This window comes from Vulpes vulpes, chromosome 2 (genome assembly GCF_048418805.1).
Source record: "Vulpes vulpes isolate BD-2025 chromosome 2, VulVul3, whole genome shotgun sequence".
NCBI lineage: Eukaryota > Metazoa > Chordata > Mammalia > Carnivora > Canidae > Vulpes > Vulpes vulpes.
The window spans coordinates 15,510,173-15,529,849 of NC_132781.1; the positions used below are offsets into that span (position 1 = coordinate 15,510,173).

The 19,677-nt window shown below is 39.1% G+C and overlaps 2 protein-coding genes across 11 annotated transcripts in view; one reads left to right on the forward strand and one right to left on the reverse strand.

Annotated features, from left to right (window-relative positions):
- The window catches only part of TANC2 (tetratricopeptide repeat, ankyrin repeat and coiled-coil containing 2), a 478,177-nt gene that overhangs the window by 360,375 nt on the left and 98,125 nt on the right, over positions 1-19,677 (reverse strand). For 8 of the 10 annotated variants that reach the window (XM_025999546.2, XM_025999545.2, XM_072746845.1 and 5 more), the window contains exon 1: positions 3,907-4,034. The exons of 1 other annotated variant lie outside the window; for it this stretch is intronic. The gene's annotated coding sequence lies outside the window, so the exon portion shown is untranslated. Of the gene's footprint in view, positions 1-3,906; positions 4,035-9,680; positions 9,793-19,677 lie in introns of those variants that run through there. One more of the 10 variants, XM_072746841.1, reaches the window with a different exon arrangement.
- The window catches only part of LOC140596239 (uncharacterized), an 88,896-nt gene continuing 72,048 nt past the window's right edge, over positions 2,830-19,677 (forward strand). Inside the window, exons 1-2 of the mRNA XM_072744502.1 lie at positions 2,830-2,860; positions 3,726-4,755. Coding sequence (XP_072600603.1) covers positions 2,830-2,860; positions 3,726-4,699 — 1,005 coding nt within the window. The 3' untranslated portion in view covers positions 4,700-4,755. The remainder of the gene's footprint in view (positions 2,861-3,725; positions 4,756-19,677) is intronic.

Genomic DNA, 19,677 nt, shown 5'->3' on the forward strand with positions numbered 1-19,677 from the left:
AATAAACTTTATTGTAGGAATGTACTCATAGAAAAAAAAAACCGTATATATGGGTTTAGTACTATCTACGGTTTCAGGCATCCACTGGGGTGTCTTAGAATGTATCCCTTGCAGATAAGGGGGGATTACTGTTCTCCTTTCTAGGCTTACTTTCTTCTCCATTCAAAATAATGCACACAAAGTCATTCAAAAAATATGACAAAAGCAAAAGTATTTATGGGGAAGTATGGGGGAAAACTAGAGAGCCAGCATGGGACAGTCCAAGAATCAAACATGGAAGAGGGAAATAATGGAATGTTTAACAATGTTATTAGTAAAACTTTATGATAAAGATGTAAACATCAAATTAGGTTTCATAAGTGAAGTATGCTAAAAGGAACTATCAACCAATCTAAAATACAGAGAATGATCTAACTCTATGACAATTTATTAAGTACACTAAAGTATATAAACATAAATCCTAAATAAATCTTAGCCATAATCAATAGATTATCTTGAATACCCTACCAATAAATGTATATAAAAATGAAAGAAGTGTTTGATTACATGAGATATGTGATTTACAGAATGGCAGAAAGTTTGGCTTACAGAAGAAAATAGTTGTTACAAGTATAAGAGAGGATTGGTTTGGTTTGTTTTTTTGTTTTGTTTTGTTTTGTTTTTTGTAAAGATTTTATTTATTTATTCAAGAAAGACACAGAAAGAAGAAACGAGAGGGAGAAGCAGGCTCCCATGGGGAGCCTGATGCAGGACTCAATCCCAGGATCCGGGATCACGACCTGAGCCAAAGGCAGACATTCAACCACTGAGCCACCCAGGTACCTTGATTGTTATTCTTTTTTCTTTTTTCTTTTTTTAGGAGAAGAGAAACAAAGAGAGAATCTTAAGCAGGCTCCACACCCAGCACATAAGCCCAACTCAGGGATCGATCTCACAACCCTGAGATCATGAACTGAGCTGAAATCAAGTGTTGGATGCTTAACTAACTGAGCCACCCAATTGCCCCTACTGTTCTTTATAATTTACACATTGTTTAATAAATACTAATTCATATGTAATATATATGAAACAATATGTATTTCTGAAAATCTGAGCCAAGATTATTGATGGAAGTGGTAAAATGTACACCAGCATCCAAGCCATTTTTTCTACTTTTCAAAATAAAATAGAGATAAAAGTATGAAGATGTAGGAGAAATAGATCATTTCTCCTTAATTTTCCTCGAGAAAGTAAAGATTTACTGGTGCTTTTAAAGAGATAGTATGTAGATCCCTGTGTATGTGCTGCATTATCTCTTTAAAATCACCAGTAAACCTTTATTGCACACTATGTACACACACACACACCAAACTACTTGAAAGTAACTTTGTATCTCTAAAGTTCCCCCCAAACCAACCTCCATTGCAAATATTTCCTTAATCACATAAAAAGTACTAATATTCCTCTACTCACAATCCCAGAGATAAATTACAAAAGTAAATCCTGTAAGAGAAATGTTCATACTATAAGTAACTATTTTTGGTATATTCGTAGGCTTAACATTTATATGTCTTACTACATACCTACTGAATTGCAACAACTCTTCCACTTGCCAGCTAAATCTGATTCTTGACTGGCCAATGCAAGTTATTGAACATCTCTGTGTTTCGGTTTCTCATCAGTAAAACGTAAATAAACAGGACATACTTCATAGGGTGTTGAAATTGATTAAAACATGAATAACAGGACTAGTACAGAGTAAGTGCTATATCAGGGTGAGCTATTACACCTACTTCTACTAGTAATAGTACTCCATCTTTCCAAGCATATTAAAAACATTCTGAACAATTTGAATTACTGACTAAAACTAGGTATTATTAAAAACAGACATTAAATCTGAAGCCTGATTAACAGTAAGTTTAAACCCCTGCAACTCTGAAAAGAATAGATGACTAATAGAGCCACATAACCACTCTCAAGAACAATCTGGGGAAAGTGGTTTTCCCAAGTGCAACTATCAATTTCTTCCCTTACACAAGGGGGCAGTGATAACAAGAAAAGAATGGGGCTCTGCAACACCTCTTCCTACAGACAGTAGGGGGTGGCAGTACATATGGCTTACAGTCAGAACAAAACAGGAAGACCCAACAGAACTGCTCTTTATTCTCCTCTGGCCCTCTCCTCTCTGCTTTAGCCCCAACATAGCCTCAAGGTGAGGGCCGTATCTATAGAAAACACTAAAACCCAAAATTAACCACGAAGGAAAATCCAGTTTTGTCTTTGAAGCAAATGATCCCTTAGTGGCTGAATGTGGATGCAAGAGGAAGCCAATCAGTATGAATTTTCAGATTATCTAGCAAATTACTTACTGCTATTATAAGAACAACATTCTTCAGGCAAGTAATTCAATTTCTCTACAGTAATCACAACATAAAACACCAAAATTTAAATCATTAACTATATCCTAATGAACACATTCGGATATTCCTGTTTGTTTCATAGCATGTAGACACTCATTGAACGTACATATGTAAGTTATATCACATAGCTCATTGAACTATCTTTTGTTACTTCTGAAATTCCAGCTATTTACTGACAATCCTCTCAAAACACAGATATTCTTCTTAAGTGGAAGTCACAATGTTTCACAGATGTGGATAATTTCATACGTAGAGAAAGAAACAGAGAAAGAATATTTAATATTTTATTCTTGGGCTCACATTCCTAGGATGATATACCTGGGAAACGCTGCAAGAAGTGCTCCACTGACAGTATCCATGTTGCTGCTTTTTATGCTACATTTACTGTATTCAATTTTTTCCCCTATTTTGCCACCTCAACACCAAGAACATGCAAGAATATAGCACTACTGTCATTCACTGTAATTAACCACTGCAATAGCTTTTGGCTCCAACCCCTCAAAATGCCTGAAAATTTATCCCTTTTGTTCACCATATTGTTTTGTTTTCCTCATTCCAGATATTTTCACCTGTGTGAAAATGAAGACAGGGGCACATAGGAAAAAATAAATCCCTTTGCCTAATGATCTTGAACCCAGAATTACAATCAGGATGTGGTGTGGGGTTTTTTTGTTTATTGTTTTTCTTTTCCTGGAGAGGAGCAGAGAACAGAGTAGAAAGACACCCAAAATACCCAATCTTCCTAATGTTATCACTGTTTATATTTTGTGAAACCCATTTTAAACATTCCACAACTGAAATAAAAGACAGGACACGATTATATCGGTGCTCTACAAGCTGACGGCAAAACCTTGGAATTATTTTAGCCCTATTTTTTCTTTCCCATCTCACAACCAGACACGATATGCTTTTTTTTTTTTTCTTTCACGTGGGTACGTACTATCTCTATCTCAAAAAATAGCATATCCTAGCTCCTCTCGATTTCCTGAGATAAAATATCTAGCAATGAGCCTTATTAATCTTTTTCTTACACCACATCTCCTTTCCCAGGGGGACTGTTAATATCGCTCACAACACTTCTACCATGAATTTCAATGCCACACAGGCCAACCCACCCTGCGCCTTACCTGGCACATTTCACAACTACTTTTTATGCTGCATTCTGGGGGCACATTTTGCAACTCGCTCTGCACCACATTGCCTGCCACGTTTAGCAATCTGCCTCGCATCTCACCCTGGGTCCCCGGCATCTAGAGCCTCTCTCGGTACCGAATTCCACGACACCTTCGGTGACATCGAAGTGACCGTCCCCCGCCCCATCGGAAGCCACCCTGGGTGCCACATTTGGAGCCAACCTTCCCCACACCTTGGACGCCGGAGGCACTTCGCTGCCCGTTTCGCTGTTTCCCAGCTCGCCCCCGCCCCTCTCCCAGGAGCCGAGGCGGTGGAGGCGAACGCCCCTGTCACTAAGGCGACCCCTCCTTCCGCCGCTCCCTCGGTCTCTTACCTGCGGCTCTGAGGGGCTCGCTGCACCTCGGGGCCAAGCCCCAGTCCCCGGGATCCCCAGTGAGGACCGCGCCGCCCGCCGGCGCCGCCCGCGATTCCCAGAGCACCTCGCTGCGCTCCGACGCCCGCGGTGGGTCTGCGCCCCGGAAAGGCGCGGCGGGGCCTCGCGGCGGGCAAGCGCAGCCCGCGGCGGTCCTCCTGTCAGCGGCGGCGCGGGTGCAAGCTCTCGCCCCTCAGCGCGGCGGCGGCGGCGGCGGCGGTGGCGGTGGCGGTGGCGGCGGCGGCGGCGGTGGCGGCGGCGGTGGCGGCGGCAGCGGCGGCGGCAGCGGCGGCGGCGGCAGCGGCAGCTGCGGCGGGCGCCTCGCTCCGCCTCGCGCGCGGCACAGCCGGGAGGTGAGCGCGAGGGGGATGGGAACGGGGGCGGGGCCGCCCAGAGGAGGCGCGGAGGGCGGCGGCGGGAGGGCAGCGCCGGCAGCCCCGAGCCCCCGCGCTCAGAGTGCTCGCACCTTCCCCCGCCCGGCGGGCGGCTAGCGCGAGGCGGCAGTGCCAGCGGGCCCCGCCGGAGCAGCGCACCCAGCAACCCGCGCCCGGCCGGCCGCTCGCTAGCGCCGCCGCCGCGCCGGGGGCGTCGCACCCTCCCAGGCCGCCCGCAGCCCCGCCCCCTCCGGGCCGGGGTGGGGAGGAGCGCGAGCGCGGAGGGAGAGCGCGTGCGTGGGGGCGCGTGCGTGGTGGAGCGCGCGCGCCCCCGCCCCCTCCACAGTCTGGGGGTGGGGAGCGGCTGGAAGAGAGCTTGAAGACCGAACCCTTCCCTGCGCCGAGAGGTCGGGCCCTGACTCTGCAGCTCTGTGAGGTCTGGGCATTTCTCGTTTCCTCAGGGGGCTCTGCCTGGTGGGGTCGAGGGCATTTGGTGGGAAAGAGGGGTGGAAGCTCAATAGCAGACAAGGCCCTAAATAGTTCGGCTCCGCCCCCCGGAGGGTGATGTCACTCTCGAGGTGCTGCTGCTGTCACGTGCGCCCACTTCTGGGCCTGTCCTCCTGCTGTTCCTGGGCAAAACGTCCCCCTAGGTTTCCCCCACTTCAGTCACCTTACGAACACATCACTCCTGGAGTCACCAAACCCTACATATGTCGGCTGTTCCTTGCCTGATCCTCAATTATATTCTATAAACTGCTTCCAAAGCCACAGTTGGCTATGGTGGGAATCAGAATGAGGCGCACAACCATTATGGGTGAGTAGGTGGGTGGGGAGGGACGAGAGAGAAGGGAGACTAGTTCTGCAGAATAATTGCTGAAAATTCACCAACCACAGCTTGAGAGCCTGAGGTGAAGTTGTGACGCTGCTTCTATTCCTGCCAGGTTGGACGAGAAGTAATGTGGTTTTCGGAGCTAGTGGGCAAGGCACGGAAAGCCACCACAATAAAGCCTCCTCGGAGGTCTTACTTCCCCCCATTACCCCTCCACCTAGATCTTCTTCCCGTTTTTCTTTCTCTTGTGTCATAAGTCAACTGTGGAAGATATCTGGACGTCAGTGTTTTCGTGTGCTGTAAGATGATGCAGAGCAATCACTATTACATACTCCGCCTGGCTACTCTTCCCTTCCCTAAAGTCAAACCACCTTTCCTGGTGATGTTTCCTAATGAGATGCCATGACCGGAAATAGATGCCCCAAATTACCTCAGTCAAGGAATCTGTGTCTATGGTGTTTCTAAGATAGTTTGGTTTGTTTGTTTGCTCACAGTTCTTTGAATCTACTTCATCCAGGACTTTCTTTGGTTTAAAAAAAAAAAAGTATTAACTTCAGAATAATAAAAGAAATTGACTATGAAGGCATTTCAACAGCTAGTCTATAATGAATGCTTGAAAAGTTAGAGCTAGAGCAGCTTTGAACACTACAGCTAAAACAGCAAGGTAAAGGATTGATATATGGAATCTTTTGGAGATAACTCCAAAACCTTAGATTACTCCTGCTGTAACCTCTCTGTGGTGATAGTAGCATGGTAGTGATTACTTATGGGGGACTTGACAGGGCTAGTGGCATGGTAGTGATTATTTACGGGGGATTTGACAGGGAAGGAGGGAGCCTTCCAGGTTGGTGGAGATGTTCACTATCTTGACCTACCTAATGATTACGAGGGCTAATATATATGCAAAAAGATTTATTCATACACACAAAGAAGCACCACAACATCATGATTGGAGTCTGGAAACGGATTTAAATCTCAGTGTCACCCACCACTTACCAGCTATGTGACCTTAAGCAAGTCTCTGAGCCTTTTTTTCTTCATCTCTCTAATGTGGTTAATGATACCTCACAGGATGGTTGTAAAAATTAAATGAGATTATCTTTGAAAAATAGCATGGAGCCTGGTATGTAGTAAGTGCTTAGGAAGCAGTAGCTATTGTTACCTTATTCTTCTGGCACTCAGATTTACCCTATTCAATTCTCCTTTGAGGTTTTTTTGTTTGTTTGCTTATTTCAAAGATTATTTTGTGTCTCAACCTTTGTGAGTTTCACTGAAGCTAATAACATTTCTTCCCACAAGAAATAAGGAAAGGCAGTCCGGGGTGTAATGTGTTAGTTTTCAAACTAGTTTAGGTGGCAGTACTTAGTACAAATAGTACAAATTATTGTGTGCATTGTAGAACACCATGAAATATTGATAGATTTGGGGCAGCCGGGGTGGCTCAGCAGTTTAGGGCTGCCTTCAGCCCAGGGCCTGATCCTGGAGATCCAGGATCTAGTCCTACGTCAAGCTCCCTGCATGGAGCCTGCTTCTCCCTCTGCCTGTGTCTCTGCCTCTCTCTCTCTCTGTGTGTCTCCCATGAATAAATAAAATCTTTAAAAAATATATATTGATAGATTTAATTCTGCCATATGGACATGACAATTTTACCAGCACTAAATCTGGCTATATAATGTTTATGCAAATCTCTCACATATTTCAAAAACTGTATTTTTGAGAATAGGCCCGTGTTTTTCCTTTAAAATTTGTTTCCAACTTTCACAAAGTAGAAAGCACCAAAAGTTTAATAACAATTCACAAAATAAAAACCTTGAAGTCCATGTTTCCTGGAAATTAAAAAAACACTGTAATTGTTCAGTTTAGCAGCAGAGCTTGCTTTATTAGATTTTCCCACAGTAAGCTCTAATAGCTGTGACCCACAGGGTCTCTTGCTCGGATGAAGTGAGTAACTCTGACTCATTGTCCTCATCTCACTCCCAAAGATCAGTCTCCATTTCTTTTGGCTGACCTTTCCCAGATCCCATGTTCACACTGAGCAGTGCTAGTACCCACTGAATGAACTCACTGCCTTGCTGTTTTGATCATCCGGCATAATTCTATTCAGCCCATTCTCTTCCACATAATACTCCTGTTAAGTCTTGTAATTTGCTGTTATACTTAAACTTTTTGGAGGAAACCCTCTGTCCCTGACAGAGGGGTATAGTTGGGGTGGTGAACAACATTGTAGAGAGAAGTCACCCGTTTTCAGCTCTTCTCCCTGGTTTTCTTTTCCATCAATGATACCTAAAATCTTGAGAATGCTCATTTTTACACCTACTGAAAATCCATTCTAGTCAAAATGATCATTTAGTCTATGACTTAAATTTGGAAACATGATGTATGCCATGTAAGAGGAACATGCAAATATACATAAATTAGCCCAGCCTTTCCTTATACCTCCCAACTTGTCAATGCCATCTATACTATTCAAAATGCCCGTTTTGGTATATCAATTCTGCCCACTAATACTCACCTCTGCATATGTCTTCCCTTGGTACCTCCAAGTCTCTTAAGCAAACCATTAGGCTCACATTGCCTACCCTTTTTCCTCAATTCTCCCCCTACTGAATAAAGAATAATGACATCACCATTGACTGATTGCCTACTGATTGTAAATGCTTTCCAAATGCCTTATATATACTATATTACATAATTCTTGCAACATCCCACCAATATCTCAGTTTTCTAGATGGGGGGCTTTGAGTGGTTAAATGATCAGGCCAAGATCACACTGAATGGTAGGCAGAGCCACAATCTAAACCCAAACAAACTTTATCCTCTTATCAGCTACCCTCAAGATAAAGGCCTGTAAAATATAAATGAGAACAGAGAATACATCATTTGAAAAATGTGAACCATATTACACAATGAAAGTATCTCTGGAAGGTTGATGTAAAAGATGTTTCTCATTGATTGTTTTTTATAATCTCATTTCTTTTTATCTGCAATTGATAATTCCAAACTCAATAGCTTCAACATTTCCCCACTAACTCCCACCTCGGTCTTTTGATAAATATTTAATAATTTCAAGACTAACACTTTAAAGCATTTCCACATAGAGGATCTACTACTTAAAAGAAGTTTCCAGTAAATCTCTTTTTGGGAAAGTGAAAAATTCATGTACAGTATGAAGAAGCAAAACTCCATAGATATTTATATTGACATTTATAAATGCTTAACAAGTATTTGTGCCTACTGATGCTTATAACTGTGGTAAGTACCACAGAGCACATTTAACTAATTTGAGAGATGTCTTGCCTACTAGAACCTTATAATGTAGGAAACAAAATTCTTCAAACATTTAAATATTAATATAATATAGAATTAAGTGTTGAAACATGAGTAAAACAGTAGGCTTTGTGATAATTCATAGAAGGGAGAGAGAGATAAGTTTGCCTGGAATGGTATGGGACTGCTACTTGAGGAAAGTAGAACACGAAAAAATATAGATGGAAAAAAGGAAGGACTATTCCAGGGAGGGCCCTAGAGAATCAACAGAAATTTAAAGCAGGGAACAAGCATAACAATTCTCACATCAAAGAATAAATCCCTTTTGGAAGTGAGTTGCTTTGGTGTGAACTACAAATAGACTTGGTACAAATCTAAAAAACAGACCAGTGAGCAACAAGTGTAGATGAGTAGAATTTACTACTCAAGAGATAAAGCATCTGGTAACATCTTACCAATATCTGGCTGATAAGAGGTTGGGAAAGTGGTTCAGGACCAAACTGAAGAGGGTGCTGTCCAGAAAAGGAGGACACCATGATGTCTTTGAACAGAATGATAAGAAGACAGTGTTCAAAACTTTATCTAATAGGATGGATTTCAGCATAGAAGGACAACGGATAAGGACTTGGTTAAGAAGATATTACTATTTTATGAGCTAAAGAAGGTGACAGCTGATAGTTAAGAATTGTGGCAGTGGGAATATAAAGGAAAAGTTCCAATGGATATTGCATGGAAGAATTAAAACTTACTGAATAACGAATGCAAAGGATAAAGAAGAGTGAGAAATAAAAATACAGCAAGGTAACAGGACTCTAGAAGACCATGTTCCCTATGACAGAAGCAGGGGAGTCAGCAGGATTGCTTTGAAAGGGAAGACAGAAAGAGATGGTGTCAGCATATTTTGTGTTCATAGTAGTTTTTTATTGCTTTTGAATTACAAATCACTTCTTGAGAATCTGATGGAACCAATGGATCCTCCCTTTTAGGAAAAAAATTATTCATGCTTATACATGCTATGCATTTGTAATGGATACCCTTGGAGTTAACTGCTAGGAACTCTTGACCCAAGCTGGGCCCATCAGAGCTCTCTCTGGAATTTTTGTACATTATATCTAGAGGTTCAAATCAGTCTCTCCATAGTAGCTAAAGCTATGGATACTATTAGCTAGCTGATCTGTTTCCTAACACATGAGCCTGAGAAAGAGAACGTGCTTAAATGCAGAATGAGAGCAAAGAGAGTCTCAGAAGTAAAAGAGGGAACATACCTTAATTGCAGTTGAGTTCATAGATCCACCACATTTCTATCCTTGGATCTCAGGAGATAACCTAGTTCTTCATTGAAATTCCACTATGGTTAAGCTTGTTTGAGCTGCATTTCTGCAATTTATATATGAGAGTCCTGATTAATTCAAGGGTTAAAAATATAAATTGAAACCCACCCATGGGCTCCAGGTAAGAATCCTTGATTTAAGATAATGGAAAGTCACCCAAGTAGAAATAGACCAGTAAACAGGTTGAAGTTAGGTGAGAAAAGGAAGAAAATGAATACTCATGCAGAGGGACTATTGATAGCACAGGTCTTTTAAGAGCAAGGACCCTGGACCCAGACTGACTGCACTCAAATCCTAAGCTAACTATTTACTAAATGTATGATCTCAAAGTTATTCTACATTTCTAGATCTCAGGTTACTTATCTGTGAATTGGAAATTAAAAACTATATATTATAGGGTTGATGTGAAGATTTTAAGTTGGTACATGTAGAAATGCCTGGCCTATGCATAGCAAGTCTCTATGGACTATTACCATTCAGTATAATAGGCCTATGCATAGGCATTTTGCATATGTTATTTTTTTTAAGATTTACTTATTTATTATTTTAGAGGGAGGGGAGAGGGAGAGAGAGAATCCCAAGCAGATTCCCTGCTGAGTGGGGAACCCCATGCTGGGCTCAATCTCACAACGCTCAGATCATGACCTGAGCCAAAACCAAGAGTCAGACACTTAACCCACTGAGCTACCCAGGCGCCCACATATGTTACATTATTTAATTTAATCTAATAGTCATAAAAACATTATCATCATCAAGGGCATTTATTGTACCCAAATACAAAGATGAAGCCACTGACCCACCATTAATAAGACATGATGTTTTAGTTGATTCTCCAGTATTGCATGAGTTTTATTGAACCTGCCATATTCCCTCACTCGAAGCACCTAAGTAGTTATAAGGTAGTTAATAAATATTAGGCAGGCAATTAGAAGCAAAGGAAGAATGATTGGCCTTTATAGAGAATGACCACACAATCTTGGTTTAGTATCACAGTCTTTACCAATTAGCCATGAGTAAAAGTAAATATAAGAATGTAGTAGAGTGGGACACCTAGGTGGCTCAGCGGTTGAGCCTCTGCCTTCAGCTCAGGGTGTGATCCTGGAGTTCTGGGATCGAATCCCACATCAGGCTCCCTTCTCCCTCTGCCTATGTCTCTGCCTTCTCTCTGTATCTCTCATGAATAAATAAATAAAATATTTTTTTAAAAAAAGAACATAGTAGAGTTGTGTAAGTTGTCTTTGCTTTCTTTCATATAATGAAATACACTTACTTCTTTTTAATCAAAAGACTCTTTAGATAAGAAATGAATTTTTTTAATCTAAGGGAATTGTAGTTTTGTTGATGTGAAATATAGAGAAGTTTTAATTAATAAAAAAGTGCAAGGAAGAAAACATAGGGAAAGTGAAGGTTTCGATTGGACCTTATCTCGCACATCTGAAGCCCAATTAACATTTTCTCTAGATTTAGTCAACCAGCCTGACACATAATGTGAAAGAACAAAAGAAAGAATCAAAGCTCAGTAGAGGAAAAGAAGAGGCATCTTAATGTTACCAACATAATAATTGAATGGAGCTTCATTTATGTGGAACTTGGTTATTTAATAATCCCATCTATCTGGAGCACAGCAAAGACCCAGAGAAATAAAGGAGATGAAAAAAGACCTCTCCAAAAACAAAACAGAAATCACAAAAGTCCATGCCCTAAAGATCATGCCCATTACTGCTAGAGATTCGATTCATCGATGCCCTTTCTCAGAGGCTATTAATTTTTACTTGGATTCGATTTTAAAAGACCTGGCAATCTGTTATCCAAACTCATAAAAAATTAAAAGCAGTAAAGTAGAAGAGAGAGGAGAAACTATCGCATGCAGGCATGCAGATAGCAGTGAGAAGAGAAAGCTGGAAGTCTTAAACAGGGCAGAGATGAAGAAAGACATAAAAATTGACTTCATGATCAAAAAACACAGCCATTTAGTGCCTTTAGCATAGGAGAAAACAGTCCTCCATACCTCCACAGGCCTTGGGAAAGAAATTTTAAAAATTGATTCTATATTAACCCTGAGGAATCAAGAAAATTAAATTACATTCAGTATAAAGACATTCCCTGAGTTATGCAGCACTCAGCTTTATGTAAATAGCTCCATAAGGCACATAATAAAATTTTGAAGATGTGAGAGATTTTATATCACATTGAGAAATGCAAAGAAGTCAAGTGTGCAAATGAACATTGCAAAGAAAGAATGTAAGAGCAGAAGTTGCAGGTACAAGGAGATAATGACCTTCCATGATCAGTCTTGCATGCTTTTATTCCCACATAGATTTTCATGCATCAGCTTCGGTTATGGCACTGCTATTTGTTTATGCCACATTTGTTACTTCCTAGTCATGTCCAAAAAGTGACTAAGAGTTAGAAAAAATACAGGTCCAGTTTGTAAGAATAAGCAATTGAATAAGAGCAAAATATTAAAACTTTTAAAAAGTATGAAGATAATTTCAACTAACCCTTTTTGTGTTATGCAGGACTTTTCAGGGAATATCTATGTTATATATAAGATAGATGTTACTTATAGGAATACATTTTAGGGAATAATCCAAAACAGAACAAAGATTTATGCACAAAGATGTTCATCACAGTAGTATTTAGCATTTTAAAAATCAGAAGCAATCTAATTTACCAACCCTAAAGAGTGGTTAAATAAATTATGGCACATAAATATTTGTTGAATAATTATACAACCATAAAAACTATACTTTTATTAGGAAATTTGTATGGCAAAATATTAAGTTAAAAAACAGGATATAGAATTGGATATGAAGCATCTCAACAACATACAAAATATTTGGAAAGAAAATGAAAAGATACTCTGCACCTCCACACCCACACCATTTTTTCAAACCTAGGAACAAACTATATGTTCAATACTCACACAAAGAAAGCTATAAATATTCACTGAAGGGAACTGAAAAAATGCATAAATGAAGAAGCATACCATGTTCCCTGATGGGAAGACTCAGTATTGTAAACATGCTCTTTTACCCAAATAATTTATGAATTCAATGTAATTCCAACCAAAATTACGATAGGAATTTTAATTATCTGGAAGAGTAAATACTTAAGAATAGTTAGAGTTTAAGTATCATGAGGGTCTTCTTACCCAATATCAAAATACATTATCCAATCGCAGTAATTAAAGTAGCATATTGGCTCATAAATAGAATAAATTAATCAAAGAAGATAGATCCTCAGCTACTGACACAAACATATGTGAAAGAATTTCAAATAATTGAGAATACTGGTAATTCATTTAAAGAAAAAAAAGTATATCTTACAACACTTCATTCGAAAGTAATTAACTTCCCCTACCTGGCAATTGGCATGGTCAGGGCCAAGGCCTGGAAAGGCAGCAGCCAGCATGGTAGAAGCTGGCATGGCTAGAATTGGCATAGCTGGAGCCAAGCAAGCAGCAGGCTATACGGGTAGGGCAGAGGAGACAACTGGCATGGCAGGGAAATCTGTCATATTCAGAGGTATTGGACAAATGAGGAAGTACATGAAGAATGGTGAAAGTGGTTCTCTGTTGGAGAAGGGAGTTATAAATGTGGAAAATGAGAAGCCTAAAAAGAACTCTGTGATGTTGGATTGGAGAAATTGGTGTGAACTCAAAGTTATAATTCTATGTCCTGATTCAGATTCCTGTGCTAAAGTTACATAAGAGCATGATGCCCTTGTGTTTAAGAAGTACACACTGAAGTATTTAGAAGTAAGGGTTTTGCCCACAATGGACCAGATGTCTCAGATGGATCAGAACAAATATTGTATGTATATGATAACAATTGGGGGATTGAGCTGAAGAGGATATGGCAGTTTATTATGCTACTCTTGCAACTTTTCTGTATATTTGAAATTATTTCAAAATATAAACTTTTAAAAAATAATTTCCAGATGTATCAAAAATGCAAATAATCACACTTCTTCAAATACATTCCCCCAAAATACCTTGTATGTACACAATATACACACACAAAGATGTTGTATAAGAGTTCTTATTTCATCATTGTTGATCATAAAGAAAAATTAGAAATAAAGGAAATATGCATCATTAGGGAGTGACTAAATTTAGTATATCCATACCATAGAAGGATATACAGGCCTAAGAAAGAATGAGGTAGATTTATATGTACTGTCATGGAAAGATCTCCCATATATGTTGTTAAGTAGAAAAGCAAGTGATAGACTAGGAGGTAGAGTATGATCCTACTTATGTTTAAAAAAAAGCTTTTTAAAAAAAAAAAAAAAAAAACCTGCTATGGGTAAAAGTGTGTGTGCATGTGTGTGTGTATCTTATGCTTATAAAAAGATTTTTTTAAATGTCTGTAAGAATACACACCAAACTATGGTTAACTCTAGGGAAAGAAAATGGCACTATATTTTCCAAGTTTTCCATAGCAGCCACATAATACTTTCATTATCAATTGAAAAAGCCTAAGTACAAAAAGGCAGGAGTAAAAACAATGCATTCCGAAAGATTTCCTCTCAAGATGATTATAATATTAAATGCTGGGAATTACCTTTGGTTATCTGGAAAATTCCTGGTCCAAACCCCACATATAGGGAATTGGCCTTTCAGTGGATTGTGACCGGGTACACTTTATCATTAATTTAATAGAGGATTAGGCAGCCTGCTGAGCCACTCCCTGCTTGCCGGGCCACCATCCAGAAGTGAATTCCCTTGCAGCACTCCAAAAGGAGGTCAAACAAGTCCCCAGGGACTCTCAACAGAAAGAAGTTGCCAAAGGCTAAATTTGGCATGGAAGTCAGATCTTGGGCTGGGATAAACTGTGCCAGCACTTTTCAGTTATGCTTTCAAGATCTTGATCAGAATAAGCAGGACTAGATATCTGTTTCCAAGAGTGGCTTAGCAGCCCAAATTGGAAACAATTCTTCAAACCAGAGTTTTGGGGTGAACCTGAAAATGTACAATTCCTTCTCTACCACCCTCAATCCCTATGGTCTCTTATAGTGATAATTCCTGCCAACCTGATCAGATCCTCAGTTTAGCCCTACTTAAGACAGGAAAGGCAGGCTAACCATCTTTTTCTTTTTGCTTTTTTCCTTTTCAGGTATAAATGGCCAGTTTTATATTTATACATTGCGCTTTTTTTGCCTGTTTTCCTTTATAATATTTTGAGTTGTAATTCATATACCATCAAATTCATCATTTTAATTATATAATTCAGGGACACCTGGGTGGCTCAGTGGTTGAGTGTCTGCCTTTGGCTCAGGGTGTGATCCTGGAGTCCCGGGATCAAGTCCCACATCAGCTCCTTGCATGGAGCCTGCATCTTCCTCTGCCTGTGTCTCTGCCTCTCTATCTCTCTGTGTCTCTCATGAATAAATAAATAAAATCTTTAAAATAAATAAAGTATATAATTCAGTGGTTTTTAGTATATGCATAGAGTAGTGCAACCTTCACCACAATAGATTTTAGAACATTTCATCACCCCAAAAAGACACCCTTTACCCATTAGCAGTCATTCCCATTTCTTCTCAACCCTTCTAGCCCTAGGCAACCACTAATCTACTTTCTGTCTCTATAGATTTGTTTATTCTGAACACTTTATAAATGAAATTACTCAGTGTGTGGTATTTTGTATGTGGTTCCTTTCACTTTGCATAATGTTTTTGAGGTTTATCCATAATGTAGCATGTGTCAGTACCTTATTCTTTTCTAAAACTGAATAATATTCCATTGTATGGCTATATCACATTTTATTTATCCATTCATCAGTTTATGAGTATTTGAGTTGTTTCCACTTTGGGACTATTATGAATATTGATGCTATGAACATTGGTGTACATATTTTTATGTGGGTATACATTTTCAATTTTCTTGTTATATATACTGGGTGTAGAATTGCTGCATTGTGTGGTAACTCTATATTTAACTCAAATTATTTTCCAGAGCAGCTGTATGTACCATTTTACATTCCCATCAGCAATGTATGCAGGTTCCAATTTCTCCACATCCTTGCCAACACTTCATGTTGTATGTCCTTTTGATTATACCTATCCTACTGGGTGTAAAGTAGTATTTCATTGTGGTTTTGATTTGCATTTCCCTAATGACTAATGATGTTGAACATATTTTCCTGTGCTTATTGGCCATTTGTATATTTCTTTTAGAAAAATAGGTATCAAAATCATTTGCCCATTATTTAATTGGGTTGTCTTTTTATTACTGAGTTGTAATAGTTCTTTATATATTCTAGACAATAGTCCCCCATCAGATATATGGTTTGCAAATATTTTCTCCCATTCTGTGGATTACCTTTCCACTTTCTTGATGGTGAAGAGGAAGGAAGAGGGGATAAGAGAGAATAGCTGTTAGTAGGTAAGCAGTTTCTTTTTCAGGTGACAAAAAGTATTTTGGAATCAGTGGTGATGTTTATACAACTATGAATATACAAAAAAAACACTGAATATACTAAAATGCTAGATTTAATCTCAATTTTTTAAAGAATAAAGACCATGTTTAAAAAGTGTGACCTCATCCACCTGACTTCAAACCTGATGTCACCATTTCATTTGAATTTAACAATTTTTTATTGACACAGCCAGATGCTGAGATACAGAGATTGAAAAGACTTTGCCTCTGCCTTTAAAGAGCCCAGAGTCCAAAAGGGGAGACAATCATATACACACCCATTTTAAATCCCCTTGGTTGGGATTAAGACAGAGGTGTGCTTTGGGATCATGAGGGCCATAATAAGAAACCTGGACTTCATTCTAGAGGAAGTAGGGAACCATTGAGTTTTTAAGATGGGAGTTGACATGATTAGTGTGTTTTAGCATATCATCTCGAGAAGTGGTGGGAAGCTTGAATAAAAGCAGTGGTGCTAAGTATGGAGGAGAGGAGGTCAGACTCAAAAAAATACTTAATAGTTAAAACTCAATAACTCAATAGTTATTGATGACGAGTGTGGGAGAGGGAGAAGTCTGAGATGATTCACAGATTTCTGGATTGGGTCGCTGGGTAGGTGGCTGCACCATTAACTGAGAAATGGAATATAAGAAGAGGAAGTTTGTGGGCCAAAATAATGAGTTCAGTTTTGGACAATACTTAGGTATAAATCACCTGGAAAATGATCAAACAGATATATCCAGCAAGCACTGTAACTTTAATCTCTTTCTAATGCAGTTTCCCGATCTATAAAATATATGTATTTTATGTGTATTTACATATTATAATAATTCATAATGTTTATATTTTATATATTATATTTTATATTTCAATTTTATTATTTATTGTATATTAGTATATGCAATATACTAATAAAATAGAAATATATTTTTATATATAAAATCAGAAGAGAATTTGAGTATTAGAGGTATTCATCAAATCTGCTTTGTGGAAATTACAAACTCTATTAACCATTTATTAAACATATGCCTAGCTTTCTACAAGAAAGATTACTCTATGGCACCATAGGGACACTTATATTTACAGGTGCAACTTGATTTAAGCCAACTCAATGAAAATACAGAAGCACCAAAAAAGGTCAGTCAGAGCATAATAATTTGCTGCCCCCAAAGATTCAGCGTAAGATTCTTTTAATTAGGCATTCCTCCTAGTGAGTATAAACCAGTTTGCCATAGAGAAATTAGACTAACATAAATTTCAAAAAAAAGTAACATTTATTTTGTGCTTGCTTCATATTAGGCAAAGTGCTATGCTCTTTGCCAGTACTATCTTTTTATCTTCACAATAATCCCATTGAGGGAGATACTATTAGCATTCACATTTTATAAATAAAGAAACAAGGACTTAGGTTAAGTAGCGGAATCAAAATCATTAATCTGGTGTGCAGTAAAGCCCGGATTCAAACCCAGGTCTCTCTGACTCCAAAGTATAGGCTCGTGGTCAGGAGCTATTATTTTATATGTTAAACCATGGTTAGGTGCATGCTTTGTTCAATGATCAAAATAATTTGGAAACTATGGACCCTTCACAATTCCATTTATATCCTTATTCCTCTTTAGCATTCCCAGTTAATTTCCAGATTCATGCTCTACTCTTCGTGTTAGTCCCATTTTCTCCCTGTCCATCTTCCTATCCTCTCATCACATGGCTCTATTCAGCACACAAATTTGATTCATTCAATAAACAAGGAAGGCTTTGCCTTGAAATAGCATTTATGGTATCTCTGAGAAGGCCCTTTGTCAAGCTCACTCCTTATCTGTGCTTCTGGATTTAGGGCTGCTGAACTGACTGTGGCTCAGCCCAGAAACCCATCAACACAAAAACTTATTGGAGGAGGAGGAAGGGCTAAAGCAAATGTATATTCATGATGAGATGGGCCAGTGGTGCCAGAGGAATTTTCTGAGTGGGAATGGAGAAGTGAAGACTTGTTTGTTTTTCATAAGAGAGTATGGCTATGCTTTTTCCAGAAAATGAAAAAGAAAGTAGCTGAGCAGGGTCACATTTGATGGGGTACATAGAGAATGGGCACAACAGAATTCTTCACAAGATGGGGCTAGGCTGGCAGTTACTGCCAGGCGCTGGCCTAAAATGTGTTTAAATGAGGGCATCTGGACACCTCAGACCAGATTGTTTAAGCAAGGAATAATCGCTGCCCACGGGTATTCATCTGAATAGTAACCAAAGTTTAGAGAAGAACCTTGCAGAAGAACCTTGCCAAAGGACAGAACTTTAAGTTAATCTAACATGCAGATTTTCTTTTGTTTAATTGTTCAACTGGGTTTATCTTTTCATGATGGGAAGGCACCTCAAATAATCAGGATGCATTTTGTTCAGGATCTAATTTCCCAAATGTCAACATGCAATACATTTCAAAAATAATTCACTTGCAGTGTGTTTTCCCCATTACATTCATATGGCTAAAATTATTGCAAATAGTAGCCTAGAAAGCTGGGATCATCATTATATCAGCTAAGGGTTCTGACTGGGCTGTTGACATGAAGATTATTCCTATTGAAAAGAAAACTAAAATTCAACAATATTTCAAAAATAAACACATCTGATGTCTTCTATCCTCTGCCCCTCTGCCTTTCTCTAGCTTCACATATTCCCTCCATTCCTCAAGCTTGTCTGTATATAGCTTCCTGAACATGACTTACTATTTTGCCTTTGTGCTTTGCATGTTCTTCTCCTTGCTTAGAAAAAAATCTGTGCATCTTCTCTTCTATGTATTTCCATCTAACCTTCAAAACCAGAACATTACCTCTTTTCACCGCCTTCCCTAGTAATCACATCTTGAGTGTGATCACTTAGTATTTTTAGCTTTCTTATCTTTTGTAGCTTTAGTCTACACGATACCTTATTTTCTTGCAGTTACTAAAATATTTCTTTAGATTTCATCTCAACTTGTTTTGTATATATGTATATATGTTTTAGCCTCCAATTAGAATTTATATCCTCTGGGGAACTCAAGAGTTGTGACTTTTATATCTTTAGCATTCAGGAATAGTTCGAATGACTCACATTAAGGGGTGCCTGGGTGGTTCAGTCAGTTAAGCCTCCAACTCTTGATTTCAGCTCGGGTCATGATCTCAGTGTTGTGAGATTGAGCCCAGTATCGGGTTCCATGTCAGTAAGGAGTCTGCTTGAGATTCTCTCTCTCCCTCTCCCCACCATCCTTTCCAGCTATGTGCATGTGCCCCCCCTAAAATAAATAAATAAAATTTAAAAATAAAAAAATGAAATGAAATAAATACCATACCTGTGAAATACTGCAACCAGCCTTATACATTGGACAATGATACCAAGAAGGATTTTATTAAACAGGCATAAAATTGGAGGGGAGAGGAGAAAAAGAAAAAAAGAAAAACAGGCATAAAATCAATTTCAAAAAATTACATACATAGTGTGAATATCCAATCCATTCCTCATGGATCTTCCATCCAAGAAGTT